We start from the raw sequence: 16,078 nt of genomic DNA, 5'->3' as shown, positions 1-16,078 counted from the left end.
ATTTTTCATAATGTTATTATCAAAGTGGTCTTCCTCGTTAGGATCTCTTCTAAATGCAAGTTTAAACTACGTTCTTCCTATGGAAGTAATGTGGAGGTTACCCATCTCTTGACAGAATACCACAAAAGTATATACTTCATTGAGAAAAGTGATATGACTTGATTACATTGCATGGCAGGTGATGCTCACAATAGAAGAGTCATAGACTGAAAGTTTGCTGGTTTACATTGTGCTAATGTGACTTGAACTAAAAGTTTGAGATTTAAAGAGGGAGGATTTAATGCAAGGTTGCAATTTCAAAAAGGATTTTTGAATAAATTATAATGGGAAAGCATTAAATTGCTTGCAGTTGCTTATATTTTGGCAGAATGCAATGCTAATAGCAGGAACAATAGTTTCTTTAGTGGACATGAATCATGCCAAGGTTAAAATGGTTATTTCCAAATGTTCCTGATTCCATTGCAATATTTTTTTCAATATTTTCTCCTACACTTAAGCCAAAAATAGTAAAAATTAGAAAAAGGCAGCATTTGGTGGCTGTTCTGACCTAGGCTTCCCAAGAGCATGAAGCAAACTCCTGGTCCTGACAAAAACCCCTTTTATTGATTTACTGTGAAGTCTGCTCATTCACATCCAGCAAAGTCTTTCAAGGGAGGATTAACACTCACAGATCGTCTCTGGCATAGAGGGCTGCCAGGCCGATATCTGCAAAACTTGGCAAGGAGTCTCGGAGGGTCACGAACCAATTAAGCAAACTATTTGTCTCTTGCAAACTCCACTCCCCTTTTATTTCCTTTGGGAGGGGCCGTTCATCGTCCATCTGTAGCCTTACTCCTAAGTTGACCCCTGTTCTTTAGCTATTCCCTTGGTCTGGCAACTCTGTCCATGCGCACACTGGGAACAGGCTCCAACTGTTCGTCTGCTTCACTGATGTCTGACACTGAAGGCAGCTGATAACTGGCATACGGCTCTGGCCCCCTGTTTGCCTCTGACACAGAGCCCTCATCAGAGCCTTCCCCAGACTCAAGGGCTGGCCCAGAAGTGGGTTCCGCCCGGTACGGTACGGTAGAAGAGGTAGTGAAAATCTGGCATACCGGACCAGACCGGTAGTAATGGTGGCTTGACCACACCCCGGAACCTTTGTCAGAAGCTTTATTTTTTTAAAGACATTTTTCCCTGCCAGTTCAGGCAAGGGAAAAGAGGTTTTAAAAACCTAAAAGAGAGGGAGAGAGCGAGAGAGGAAGGAAGGGAAGGGAGAAAGAAAGAGAAAGAAAAAGAAAGAAGGAAGCTCACTTTTTAGCCGGGATTCAGCAAAGGAGAAAAACAAATGCTGTCGTTTTAAATCAGAACTAAGCATGCCTGGCTGTGGAATTCTGGGAGTTGAAGTCCACAAATCTTAATGCTGCAAACTTTAAATTGAAGCCTGCTTTAAATTGAAAAGCTGCTCAAAAGGAAGTTTGCAAAGTGACATTCAGCAGTTTGTTTCTGGGTCAACTGAACAACAAACTGGATAAAAGGTAGGATTCTTATATGGTTCTATGTTTTTGAAGTTTTGGGGTTTGTGCAATATGGGCTTTGTGTTTCTAAAAGGGTTTGGATCATTCTCTGCTTGTGAATGGAGCCAAACTTTCTATAGGCTCATTATCTCTATCTGGCAAGAATGTGGAATGAGCCTTTCTGGGAGTAATATTTTATTTTGGGGTGGGTGGGGTTGGTTGCTTCCCACAGAGGGAACGCGAGATGGAGGGAGAAAGAAAGAAAGGCAGCACAGTAATTTAGGGCTAGCCGGCTACTCAGAGGTCATCTAGTCAAACCCCCTGCTGCAGCAGAAAACCGTACATTGTCTGGATTATTTTGGTTTCTCTAACAGAGAGGAAAATTGCCAGAAAGGAGAAGGAGTTTACTGTGACAAGGCAGAGATAGTCCTTGATTATGACTACAATTGAGCCCAAAATTTTGGTTGCTAAGCAAGAGCGTTGTTAAGTGAGCTTCACCATATTTTACCCAATCCATATCTCCTGGTGAGTGACATCAAGTTGGCCATGTTCACCCAGTCACATGACTGCCAAGCCGCACCCACAGAATAGGTAATAAAAGTTTTGAAACCCATCCCTGGACTGGCTCATGTTCCTCCCCAACCTCCTCACTGTCCGAATCTGCTGCCAGGCCACAACAGGGGCTTCCTGTATCCACTTTTTCTCCTTTGTGTAGATCGAAACCACATTAGCTCTTCTCCAGTCTTCTGGTCATTCCCCCATGCTCTAGGTCTAGGAGCTATGAAAGACTATATTCAGTGGTTCCAAGATTATGTCTGCCAGTTCCTTCAAAACCCTGAATTTACTCTATCTGGTCAAATGTCTGTGGAAATTCTCAGTCATCCGGGTCATAGTTGTTTCAAAGGTGCTTTTTCAAAAGGCATCTGGACTGATTTTTCTCCTGAGGAAGAAGAACAAAATGTTTCACTTCCCATCCAAGAACTGATGAAACCGATGAAGTTTCTTGGATGAGAAGGGAAATGTTTTGTTCTTCTTGCTCAGGGGAAAAAAACCATCCAGTTGTCTTTTGAAATAGCAAGTTTGAGACCTTCCATCTGGTCCTTTGAATTTCAACTCATCTAGAGTGGATATGTATATCGAGGTCATGACTGTCCCAAAGGTGCCTTTTCAAAAAGCAACTGGACTGTTTTTGTTTTTGCTTGAAGATTCACTTCTCATTCAAAAAGCTTGGATGAGGTGGTTTCAGAACTGAAGAAGCTTCTAGGATGAGAAGCAAAATGTCTTCAAGTGAAAACAAAGAAAGTCCAGTTGCCTTTTGAAAAATCACCTTTGGGATATTCAGCTAAAAGCTAAGCAGACTGAACTTTTGCTATTAAGCTAAACGTAAAAGCACCAAAAGAAGCCTAATAAGCTTAAACAAAATATCTTACGTTGGCAAATTGGAAGATCTCTTTCCCAGTCAACTTTGACACCTTTCAAAACACACGAACGGGTGTCGCCACCTATTATTATGAACCTAAAGGGAAGAAAAGTCTTATTTCTCAGTCTTATTTTTAGTTGCAGTTTGTAAAATAGGCCACAACAGGTTGGGTTCACAGCAGTGGTGAGTTCCGGATCCTGTTGCAGCTCGTACGCTACAACGGGGCCCAGCGTCCACCACGTACACGTGTGCGAAAGCCCCGATTAGCTCAAATATAGGGAAGGAGGGTGGGTGGGCCTTCCAGAGCACTGTATATTATATTATGATGTACTAAAATGTCGGACTCCCACCATTATAATACTCTGGTACATATTTGCCTAGTAAGAAATTCCAGAAGTATATCCTGAGAACTTGATAGGTGCTTTATATAAGAAGTGTTCGTCTTCAAACCAATAGCAAAGCTTTATATCTACACCACCCTGATGATCTTGCTTTCTTCTCTCCATTCCACATTCCCAAACAGATACAACGAAGTTACTGAGATTTAGGAAGTCACATATTATAAAGAACTTCTGAGATACCAGCATAGTAGAAATTTGATCTATTTCAGTCCCAAACTTCAAATCCTGACCCTTTTCCTCTCACCTTATCGAACCAGTGGTCTGTAGTTACTCTTTTCTTAGTTTTAAAATATTTATTACATCAAGCTATTCAAAAAAGTAGGTTAAGATAAACAGGGCTAATTAAGTTCAACTTGCTACACTTGAACCTAAATTTAATATCCATTTGTAAGGCAAGAGAGCAATTTGCAATGCTGACAAAATACGCAGATAAAGACAGTATCAGAGTTTCTTCCAGTTGATTCTGTCACCTCAAAATCCAGGGTGATTACTGACATATTGGCAGAATTTTACTGAGTTACATATAAATAATGCCTTTATATAATTTCTGCAGATTTCTGTAAATCTGTTTTAAGTTACTTTGAAAGATGTGTCTGCGCGGAGGCCAAAAACGGCCCAAAATACGGGTGTGTGGAGGCCAAAAATGAGGCAAGCGAAAACTTAAAATGGTCCAAAAAAAAGGAACGTTCAGAGGCCAAAAATGGGGCACGCAGAAGCAAAAAATGGATTGAAAAATGGGACACGCAGAGGCCAATGGAGTGCACAGATGCAAAAAACGCCCGAAAGACGGTGGTTGGCAGGGCTTTGGCAATATTCATTCCGTAAGACACACAGACATTTCTACCCACTTTTGGGAGAGAAAAAAGTGTGTTTCATGGAGCAAAAATATTATATATGTTATTAATATCTATAGGAATATAGACAGTTATAATATATAGTTCATAATTCAGATTTTATTATCAATATTTTTTGCCCATTGTCTCCAAAGATATTTCTACAATTTGCTTCAACAAATAATCTCTAACTTACCCATAATCACAACCAAAGGTTACATTTTCACCAAGACGGAGGTCATTTGAAGATACTACGTTGCCATTGTCTATATTTGGAATAGGACATCGCCGTCCTAAAAGATTGGAACTGAAGTTATCATGTGCCCTTGTGACTCTTACAGCAAAATAAACACAAGTCTAGAAGATTGTATTATTCTAGCTTTACATTTCTCCATATTTGATCCATAGTTGGTCTCTGAGGGGGAGCTGGACCTTGCAGGAATAACAGAGACCTGGTTGGGTCACGAGGGTGGTTTGCCCCTCGTGGAAATGTGCCCACCAGGTTTCCATGCATTTCATCAGCCCCGGGCCCTGGGTAAGGGTGGAGGGGTGGCGGTGGTTATACGGGATGGTCTAGAGCCGAGGGAGTTCACTGTTTCTCAGATACCCGGGTGTGAGTCACTTGGTGTGAAATGGGGCCCAGGGAGGCAGTGGGGTCTGCTGATTGTATACTTGGCTCCTCGCTATACGTCAGCAGCCCTGCCCGAGCTCCTCGAGCTGATCTCGGAGACGGCGGTGGAGATCCCCAAACTTTTGGTTATGGGGGATTTCAACCTGCCGTCGACGGGAGCAGCATCCGAGGTGGCTCGGGAGTTCATGGCTTCCATGACAGCCATGGGCCTGACCCAACTAATTCAGGGCCCCACACATGAAGGTGGCCACACACTGGACCTTGTTTTTGTATCTGAGCAGTGGACGAGTGATCTGGGAATAGGGGACTTAGACATTACTCCCCTGTCATGGTCAGATCACTCCTGTCTCCGGCTAGACTTCCCTGGCGCTACCCCCCACCGCGAGGAGGTGGAACCAGTTTGTCCAAGCTGGTACCGCCCCAAGCATCTGATGGAACCTGATAGGTTCCAGTCGGAGCTTGGGCCGCTACCTGTAGCCCTGACCCGCGCTCGGTTGGAGGACCTAGTGGCCGCCTGGAATATGGCGACGGCTGGGGCCTTGGACCGGGTTGCGCCTTTGCGATCTCTCCTACGGCAGCGACCCACCCGGGCTCCCTGGTATACCGAGGAGCTGAGGGTGATGAAGCGCCAGAGGAGACGTCTAGAGAGCAGGTGGAGGTCCTCACGCTCCGAGTCTGACCGAACACAGGTAAGAGCCTATTTACGGACTTACCTTGTGGCATTGAGAGCGGCCAAACGTAGACATTGTGCCGCTCTTATTGCGTCTGCGGATAACCGCCCTGCTGCCCTGTTTAGGGTCACCCGCTCCCTCTTGGTGCAAGAGACGCGGGGGGCACCCTTACAGGGTAGAGCAGAGGAGTTTGGAGAATATCTGCAGAACAAAGTCGCTCAGATCCGGAGCGGATGGGCCCCCTCCAGTGGTCTGGATGGGCCGTCAACAGTGAGTCTTGTGAGTCCACTCTGGGAGGAGTTTGACTCTGTTGCCCCCGAGGATTTAGACAGGTTGCGTGGAAGGCTGCGACCCACCATATGTTCATTGGACCCGTGTCCCTCCTGGCTGGTACTGGCATCCTGGGAGGTGACACGAGGCTGGCTTCTGGGCCTGGTGAACGCCTCGTTGGGTGAGGGATCCTTACCTACCGTCTTGAAAGAGGCGGTGGTGAGTCCCTTACTCAAGAGGCCTCCACTCGACCCAATGGAGCTAGCTAATTATCGTCCAGTCTCCAACCTCCCTTTTTTGGCGAAGGTTGTTGAGAATGTGGTGGCGCAGCAGTTTCCGCGTCACCTCGATGAATCCGATTATCTAGACCCACGCCAGTCCGGCTTCCGACCCGGGCACAGCACTGAGACAGCCTTGGTCGCGTTGGTTGATGATCTCTGGAGGGCCAGATATAGAGGTTGTTCCTCTATCCTGGTCCTATTAGATCTCTCAGCGGCTTTTGATACCATCGACCATGGTATCCTTCTGCGCCGGCTGGAGGGGATGGGAGTCGGAGGCACCGTGTTACGGTGGTTCGACTCTTACCTCTCCGGCCGGATGCAATATGTGTTGACAGGGGGGCAGAGATCGACCCCGAGGCCACTCTCTTGTGGGGTGCCGCAGGGGTCGGTTCTCTCGCCCCTTCTGTTCAATGCATACGTGAAGCCACTGGGCGAGATCATCCGTAGTTTTGGGGTTGAATACGATCTGTACGCTGATGATACGCAGCTGTACATTTCAACCCCAAACCACCCCAACGAGGCTGTTGCAGTGATGTCCCGGTGTCTGGAAGCCGTCGGGGTCTGGATGGGGGACAACAGACTCAAACTCAACCCCTCCAAGACTGAGTGGCTGTGGTTTCCGGCACCTCGGTTCAGCCAGCTGACTCCATCGCTGGCCATAGGGGACGAGCTACTGCCCCCTGTGGAACGGGCACGCAATTTGGGCGTCCTCCGTGATGCCCGGCTGTCAATTGATGACCATGTGGCAGCCGTGGCAAGGGGGGCGTTCCACCAGGTTCGCCTGGTGCGCCAATTGCGCCCCCTACTGGACCGGGATGCCCTACGCACAGTCACTCATGCGCTGGTGACATCTCGCCTAGATTACTGTAATGCTCTCTACATGGGGCTTCCCTTGGGACGCGCCCGGAGACTGCAGCTAGTCCAGAACGCGGCCGCGCGGGTTATCATGGGGAGGTCTAGATACTCCCACGTAACACCGCTCCTGCGCGAGCTGCACTGGCTACCTGTGGTTTTTCGGGTGCATTTCAAGGTCCTGATTACTATCTTTAAAGCGCTCCATGGCTCAGGACCTAGTTACTTGTGGGATCGCATCCTCCCACATACATCCCTGCGGCCAATCCGCTCTCACAGAGAGGGCCTTCTCCAAGTGCCGTCCACTAGGCAATGCCAGCGGGCGGCGCCGAGGAGTAGAGCCTTCTCTGTGATGGGCCCAACCCTCTGGAATGACCTCCCCCCCGACATTAGAACCACCTCGGACTTCCGCTCCTTCCGTCAAAAATTGAAGACTCACCTGTTCCGACTAGCTGGCCTGGCATGATTATAAATGTTACATCTATGAACTCCTGGTAGTATATTCTCATCTGGTTATTTTAAGGGTAATGTTTTTAATTGTTTTTAGGGCTTTTAGCCTCATATTTATTTATTCTTCTGTACAGGACTCTTAATTTTAACCTCCTCCACACACATACATACATACATATATTTATAGCCCTATTTATATTTGTATTTTATCTGTGATTTATTGTGGACTGTACACCGCCCCGAGTCCCTTTTTGGGAGAGGGGGCGGTTTAGAAATGTGAATAAATAAATAAAATAAATATTATATTATAGTTGTATCCCTCAAAAGTGTTGTTTTGGAATGCAGAGGGGCTTGGTAAACTATCCACAGCTTCTGTACGTATCTGTTCACTTCAGTGGCTGTTCATGCATTTACATAGGAAAACAGCCAAAAGTAGTTTATGAAACAGCTGCATGAACTGGAAAAAAGCTCAATTCTACGGAGTCAAAGTCTTTCAAATATTCTCTGTGTATATTAAAATCTCTTGAAATTATATAGTAACAATAAAAATAATTATTAACATAATTATAAATATATATGCATAATATAGAACTATAGTAAAATAAATAACATGTTTAAAAAGAAAACAAACTAAAAACCTTAAAGCAGACAATAAAACACTGGAACTGTGCAAATTTCAAAATTCCAAACATTATTTTTCACTTGTTAAACCAGTACCTGAACCTAGGCAACACAGAATGGAATTCTTCAAACTTACCTCTGTTTTGACACAAAGCCAATTCAAAGGTTAGGTGTTGAAAAATGTCATCAAGCCAATTGTTTTCTAATATATAAACATCCTTCCATGTGTATATAATTGCTTTTTTTTTTTGCAAAAGAACAAGCAGAACATGCAAACTAATGTTTGTAGATGGAAAAATTCCTAATTTGGAGGATATATTTTAACAGATTATTAAACAGCTTTCATTCTTAACTTCCTTCTAAGTCACTCTTCATCACAGTAATAATATTTAAACAATTATTATTATTGGCGTATCTACATCACGTATAACAAGAAGAGTGTTTTACAAAATTATTACATCTCCATAATAAAATGAATGGTACTGATAATTTTACAATATTTGTTCATCAGCACAATAACCCACCTCTTCTCAGTTATTTTGCTTACTCAAGTTTTAAAATCATATGAAACATATTCAGTGCTAAAATTCTTTAAACCTAAAGACATGATTGGACAATAGAGGAGAGTCTAATTCTCTATTTCAGATTTCTTGAGCATTATTTTTAAATATATATTTTTTAAAAATGATGTTAATAAATTGTGAGTTTAATTAATGCCTTTGGAGTTTCCAAAGTCTGTATGGCATCAGAGCCAAAACAACGAACACATCAAAAGCTTTAATTCTTTGTGTTATATTCCTTCTACAGAATGTCAGAGGTGACCATGGTTTCAAAAATAAAAGCGTAATCAAGTATTTTAAGCAAAATACTCCAAAGTTTTAGTTTCTAATGATAATGAAAATAAAAATTTAAATTCTGCCTCCTATGGCCCCAAAACTTCTGATCATTATCAAAGGCTTAATTACTAATATATTTTGAATCAAGAATTAAAAAATGCTAAATAGTAAGTTGAGCCAACAATGGTTAGTAGTCAAAATAACTTTAATAGTGGATTGTTATTAATAAGTTAGTCCTTAAAAATTAAAATCACCATAATTGTATAAAAGCCTAACTTTAAGAAATTCTGGTTACTAGTTCCTTCCTTAAATATTTCACTGTTCATTTATCAAACTGTTTAAAATATTTAAGTGGAACCAACTACCTTGGTGCAATATTAATGTTCCTTAGAAACAGAGATATCTTCAACTTAATATCCTCACTCATCTGGGATATTTCAGTTGCAAAGCTCCTATCTACTAGACAGGATATTTTTCCAAAAATAATAATCCCCAGGTATTTTACAGATTCTGAAGTACTTGTATAAATGAAGCTTAATTTTTATGTTTATTTTTCAGGACCTTTTTATCAATAAATATAAAATTAAAACTTATTTCAATTCATTAAATTCAATCTATTGAAGACCCATATTATACAATTTCTACATTTTAAGGCTCTGTCCCCTTCTCCCCCTTAATGTATTATCTAGAAACAGGATAGTAAACAATTATCCCTTTGTCACATATGAAGTAATGGGGGGAATAAAAAATAATTTTCTACATTATGGTCCAAAGATTGGACAATCATTTATTCAGGATGGTACAAGGATTTCTCGCTTGGCTCTTGGACTAGAAGATCCCCAAGGATGCTTCCAGCTAGAGTTGGGTTGCTATTTTTTTTAATACTGTTTCGGGCATGCGCAGAAGCATTTGTGAAAATGGGCAGAGCCTCCCGCCTGCACCACTACTGGTTCACCCAATCTGGGCCAAACTGGTAGCAACCCATCTCTGCTTCCAGTCCTGTGATTTTTTGGTTAAAGTTTAATTAAATTTTCCTTCAGAGTAGTTTGCCAACATGTTGAAATGGCTGACTTTGATCATATTTGCCTACTTGTTTGGCTGGGAGTCTGGGACAACTCACTGTGGCAGCAGGACAAGAATTACAGTAATATTAAAGAAATGGTGGAATAGAATCATTAAAGGATGCAAAAGGAGGACAAAATAAAATGTGACAGGCAATAAATTGAATTGAATTGTCCTGCAGCAAGTTCTCCCATGGCGAGTTGGCTGCAACAAGTTGTTCGATTCTGTTGCCTGCGTTCTGTCCACTGGACTTCTCATCTCAGCCACATGCAAGGGGAGGCACCATAGAAAGGTTCTAAAGCCTGGCAGGGCTGTCTGTGCCATGCAGGAACCCAATACTTTACTTTATTGTCATTGTACATACATACACAGTTTACACATACAATGAAATTCACATAACACCCAGAGATCAGACTCAACACACATAACAATCCCCACCCACCAAAAAATTCTCTGTCCCTAAACCACCCAAACATCCACACAACAGACAAAGTAGTGCTGTCCAATAGCTCACTGATGGTGACCCTTTAGTTCATTGTTGAGTGCAGTTATAGCTCTCGGATAAAAGCTATTCAGAAGACATGTGGTCCTAGTTTAATTGTTCTGTATCTTCTGCCATAAGGCAACAGTCTAAAAAGATTTTAAGCAGGATGGGAAGAGTCTCTGAGAATGTTATGCTACTTCCTCAATCAGCGATATGTGAAAATGTTATCCAGGATTTGTAGCTGGAGCCCGGTGATATTCTGGGCAGTTTCAATGATTCTCTGTAGAGCTTTTTCATCTGCTGCAGAGCTGCTCCCATACCATGCAAGCATGCTAGCAATCATGGTCCATGAGAGGTCCTCTGACATATAAATGCCCAGAAATACTGATTGTGTCCTTCTTTTACACCCACTTAGAGCTTTCTTTTGCACACTATCCAGGACCTCCTTGTGCAAAAAATGGCTGGAGCTTGTTTCTTGAAAAACATTCTTCAACTCTATATGTTCTTGGAACTTTTTCTGGCTTTTTATCTTTTTGATTGCCATTTTAACTCCATCCTCTATTACACATTTACTAAGATAATTTTTAATGTTTTTCTTCTGTACTGTACATTCATTTTGCTTAGCAATTTTTAATTTCTAAAAAAATCACATTTTTTGCTTTGCATTATTAAAACTTTGCATTATTCTTTTTGCTTGTTATAAATATCATTTGTTAAATTCTCATGATCCAATAGTCAGAAGAATTTTCAGTTACTGTTTTGTTCCAAGTAAGTTATAGGCTGGAAATTAAATGTACAACTTTAAATCTGGTAATTTTGAAGAACTGAAAGTATTTCATTCAACATTTCATAGCAGCCACTGTTATTGACAAAAGATACTCACCTTGACAAAGTATAGGAAGATCTGACCACTTCCCAGTTGCAAGACATGTTATCCTAGGAGTTCTTCCAGATATATATTCATAACCTGAGATGCACTGTAACTGCAGATTAGTTCCAACTGGATAGGTATCTCCTAGGTCTCCTCCTCCTCTTAGTGAAGAATGGAGAGGTAGAACTGGGGTTGGACACTGAGCTGTAGATAAGTAAAAAATGAAGAAGTTCTGAAGTAGAGAACAGAAATAAAGGTCAATTACACTACTGAAGCCACTACTGAATTCAGTTTTTTAAAAAGTTTTATTGGTTTTTACAAATATTTTGGGGGAAAGGGTACATAGGTATGGAGAAAATTTTTGACAGCTACATCATACGGAAGGTGGTGCTTCCCTGGGATCTTACATCTCTCTCTTATTTTATATATATCAAAATATCATTATTACATACATATTAGCAGTTTAGGTTTGCCTCAAATTCTTTAACATCTTTAATGATACTTTATATCACTTCTAACCATTTCATTATATTAACAACTGCAATGTACTTTTAATTCATTTCTGTGACCTGAGTCTCATTGCTGCCTCCTCTCCCCTGTCTGTTGGCTGAGCCATGGCTCCTCCCCCTTTCATATCTTGTGCACTGTCTCTCATTCCGTCTAGAAGGGTCTTGTGTTTTTCCATGAAGGCTTCTGCCTCCACCACTGTATTAATTGTCACTCTACCACCCTCCCAGAAAATATTCTAGGGCATAAGTCTAGAAGTGTAAGAATAAGGTCAGGGCAACAGAAGCAGAAAATGAGATAATGGTAGTAAGAGGGCCATAATCCAGCAAGATTTTCTTGAAATATGTCAAGAGACAAAAGATATCAGAGATGGCAGGCCCACTGCTTACTTGGAATGCAGAAATTTTAACAGATGACCAAGAAAAAGCAGACAAACTCAACTTCTATTTTACCTCTGAAATGGTGATTTGAGTGGTACAGATTGGAAACAAATGCAATATTGTAGGTATAGGCCAATAAGCGTTCTTATACTAGGCATTAAAGAGAGCTATTTGCAGGGATCTTAAAGACAATACCATAATCCAAAAGCCAGCATAGCAAACAAATAAAAATAATGTGAGAGAAATCTTGTGTCCTCCTCTGACAGGGTAACCATTCCACTGATCTAGAGGAATATGACCGATATAGGGAACCTGGATTTTCCCAAGTTTTGAAAAGGTGTTGGTATTTCAGAGACTATCTTCAATGCCAATCTATTAGTGTAATTTAGAAGACATTCCAATAAAACAGGATTGGCTAACCACATCAGAGAACCAGCGGTAATGGATATCTGCCAAGATGAAGAACAGTAACTAGGAAAGTTTCACAGAGACTGGTTTTAGATCCAGTATAATTTAACATTTTACTAATGGCCTGAACAGCTATCAAATATGTGAGTGACAAAAACTGGAAGTTCTAACCTAGGAGTTTCAAACTCGTGTTGTCACATGATGTATTGGGATTTTTTCCACCTTCGCTAAACCGGGCGGGGCCAGCATGTGATGCATCCTGACCGCAGGCTGTGACTTTGATACCCCTGTTCTAACTAATACACATTGCAATCTCACCTCAAATACAGGGTTGAAAGGAAAACTTCATCTTTTAACAGGAAAAAAAAGTGAAGTAATACATTTGGAGAGAAAAAGATGTTAAGACAAACATACAAGATAGTGGAGTCATGGCTTGAAATGTTACACCAGAAGATTTAGAGGTGGCCACTGACAAGAAGCTGATCACAAGTCAGGAGAATGAAACAGTTATTAGAAGGATTAATACAAATCTGAACTGCATTGCACATCTGAACTGCATTCTCACCAACTCAAGGTTGACTCGGCCTTCTAACTTCCTGAGGTCAATAAAATGAGACACAGATTGTTGGGAGCAATATGCTGACTCTGTAAACTGCTTAGAGAGGGCTGTAAAGCACTATGAAGTGGTATATAAGTCTAAGTGCTATTGCTATTAGAAGAAGCACACATTGAAACACATGAAATCATTGTTCCCCTCTACTTGGCACCAGGAAAATAACACCTGGAGGACTATTTGATTCTGAAACCTTCATTATCAGAAGGAGATTGACCAGTTACAACTGCTTCAGAGAGCAGTAAACAAAGAGGATTATGAGATGAAACTATTTTCCATGGCCACAGAAATTAGGATCAGAAATAACAAGTTGCAGAAGGGGGCGGGGCTTGACGTCATGACGACACAACATGCAATCTTGAGTCTCCAGGATTGTTGTCGATATGTCTGTTTCCGGACGGTCCTTTTCGACCTAAACTGTTCTGAAGGAACAGTGATAGAGAAGATCATGTCCTGCTGTTCTCAGGGGCATCGCAAAGCCCCTGATTGATCCAGGAGAAAGCTCTTTTTGCCAGCTACAAGAGAAGCAACCAAAATGGCTGCCGAAAGTTGGGACAAGCTTCTGAAACAGAAGCAGTACAGGAGTGTGTCGAATTGGTGAGAATTTTTTTTATTATTAGAGAAGGGAAAACCCAAAAGAATTGGAATTTAAAATAAAATTGAAGACAGAAGAAAATAAGTGGCGAATTAACTCTAGTCTAAGCCGATCATGTTATCTTTTCTGCCTTAACTTTGTTTGTTTTCTATGGTTGGACTCTTTACAAGTGCCTCGTACTTTTAAACTGGGGGTTCTTTTCCCCCCCTTCTTCCTCTATGCTTTCTCCATTTTTTGTCTCTCTTGAAGAGAGAGGCAGAAACAGATGGAAAAGAGGTAACACTGCCATCTTCCGGCTAGAGGCTAGGCAATATCTGATAATATATTTCATTGATACAGGTGTTCCTTTGAAGGAAAGAGAAAGCTTTAATTTGGAAAACTCCACTGAATTTGTTTGACCTAAAAAGTCTTGGATGTTTTGGCAGTGTTTATAACCTGGGAAATGGCACAATGTGAAGAAGAAAAGCCACCAACTTTGCAAAGAATTTTCTTAGAAATTCAAAAAGTTTTAATAATTACAGAGAGAATCAAAAAGAGACTTGAAATTATAGAGCAAAATTATAGAGCAAAATTATAGAGCAAAATTATAGAGAAAGTACTGGGACAATGAGGACAGAGTTGAAAAAATAACAGAGACATATGAAAGTGATAAGAAAACTGTTGACACTGACAGCAAACTGAGAGTCGAGGGAAATGACAAGTGTGAAATATGGAAAGGAGAAATTGATGAACTGGATCTTCATTTTGGATGTCAGAAAATAGATGAAGAAAGGAAAGAAAATTTGGCAGAAATAATGAGAGTAATCTCGGCAAAAGTATTAATGATAACAAAAGTGAAGCTGATAAAAAGAGCAGATAAAGGGTTTCGAATTCTTAGAAGATATGCAATGAACAACAAGTTCTTAAGAGAAGTCCACACAAGATTATCAAGAAAACATTTAGAATACAGACTTTACAAATGGCAAGAGATATTGGACTACAGTATCTCTGGAAGGATACAGGATGATGAAATGAAATGTCACAACAAACTTTTATTAAATGTAGTTAAATTTTGAGTGCTATGTACAACGTAATAATAGCTATAGTCAAATAAATGATTAATTATGCTAACAAAGCATTTATATATACTAGATTGATAATATGAAATTTTATACAATGCTGTAAGTGAGGATATGAAGATGATCTTGAAAAACCTTTTTATAAAGGTTAAAACAATTTTATATAGAATAGAATATAAAGATGTAATATCATTGGATGATTTCAGGATGATGTAATAAAGTGTCATAATATAAATTTACTTTTAATTTAATATGCTTTATATTGAAAGGATGTAATAATAGCTAGGTTTAATGGATGTTTAATAATTATATAAAGTTGTGTATAAGTATATTAGATTGATGATAATAATAATGGGGGGAATATGGAATTGAAAATTATTAGAGAATGTTATCAATGCTAAAATAATAGAATGATGTCACATTCAAATAAATGATTAATAATGATAACAAAGCATTTATATATACTAGATTGATAATATGAAATATTATACAAACTGTAAGTGAGGATCGTGGAGATGATGTTGAAAAGCCTTTTTATAAAAGATGAACAATTCTATATAGAATAGATTATAAACATGTAATATCATTGGATGATTTCAGGATAATGTAATAAAATTTTATAGTATAAATTTACTTTAAATTTAATATGCCTCATGTTGAAAGGATGTAATAATAGCTGGGCTCAATGGATGTTTAATAATTATAACAATTTGTATACATGTATATTAGATTGATGATACTAATAATGGGGCTCAAGCAGGAGAACCTGTACCATTTCAGATAAGTGACTGTCTAGTCCAAAGGTCTTCAAACTTGGTAACTTTAAGACTTGTGGACTTCAACTCCCAGAATAGCTGGCTGGAGAATTCTGAGAGTTGAAGTCCACAAGCCTTAAAATTGCCATGTTTGAAGACCTCTGGACTAGTCTCTTCTTAACCCCCCCCCCCCCCAATGATGGAGCACCTATGATTTCTGAAAGCAAGCTGTTCCACTGGCTAATTGTCCTCAGTGTTAGGAAGTTTCTCCTTAATTCTATGTTATTGACTAGCTTGGTGTAGTGTTTAAAACACCAAGCCAGAAACCAAGATAACATGGGTTCTCTTGGGCCCAATAAAACACACTCTCTCCCCCTCTCTGCCCTAGGAAGGAGGTAATAGCAAGCCACTTCTGAAATATTGCCAAGAAGACTGCAGTAATCAGTCCAAGCAGTCTTGTCTCCTAGCAGTTATCTGGAGAAAACCCTCATATTGGCAAGATTTCAGAAGTGGTTTGCCATTGCCAATCATTCATGTTAGACCATCAAGAAAAGCAGAAGTAGGAAATACAAATTACTTTTGC

The 16,078-nt window shown here is 40.5% G+C and overlaps 1 protein-coding gene across 1 annotated transcript in view; it reads right to left on the bottom strand.

Annotated features, from left to right (window-relative positions):
* Nucleotides 1–16,078, bottom strand: part of LOC309389531 (complement receptor type 1-like) — a 191,693-nt gene that overhangs the window by 146,103 nt on the left and 29,512 nt on the right. Inside the window, exons 6-8 of the mRNA XM_081948038.1 lie at nt 11,192–11,383; nt 4,347–4,443; nt 2,927–3,012 (exon numbers count right to left, since the gene is read on the bottom strand). Of these exons, the coding sequence (XP_081804164.1) occupies nt 2,927–3,012; nt 4,347–4,443; nt 11,192–11,383 (375 nt within the window). The remainder of the gene's footprint in view (nt 1–2,926; nt 3,013–4,346; nt 4,444–11,191; nt 11,384–16,078) is intronic.

The sequence above is a fragment of the Natrix helvetica genome (genome assembly GCF_964273705.1).
Source record: "Natrix helvetica genome assembly, chromosome: 3".
NCBI classification, from domain to species: domain Eukaryota; kingdom Metazoa; phylum Chordata; class Lepidosauria; order Squamata; family Natricidae; genus Natrix; species Natrix helvetica.
This window is presented reverse-complemented; position numbering and strand designations above follow the sequence as displayed.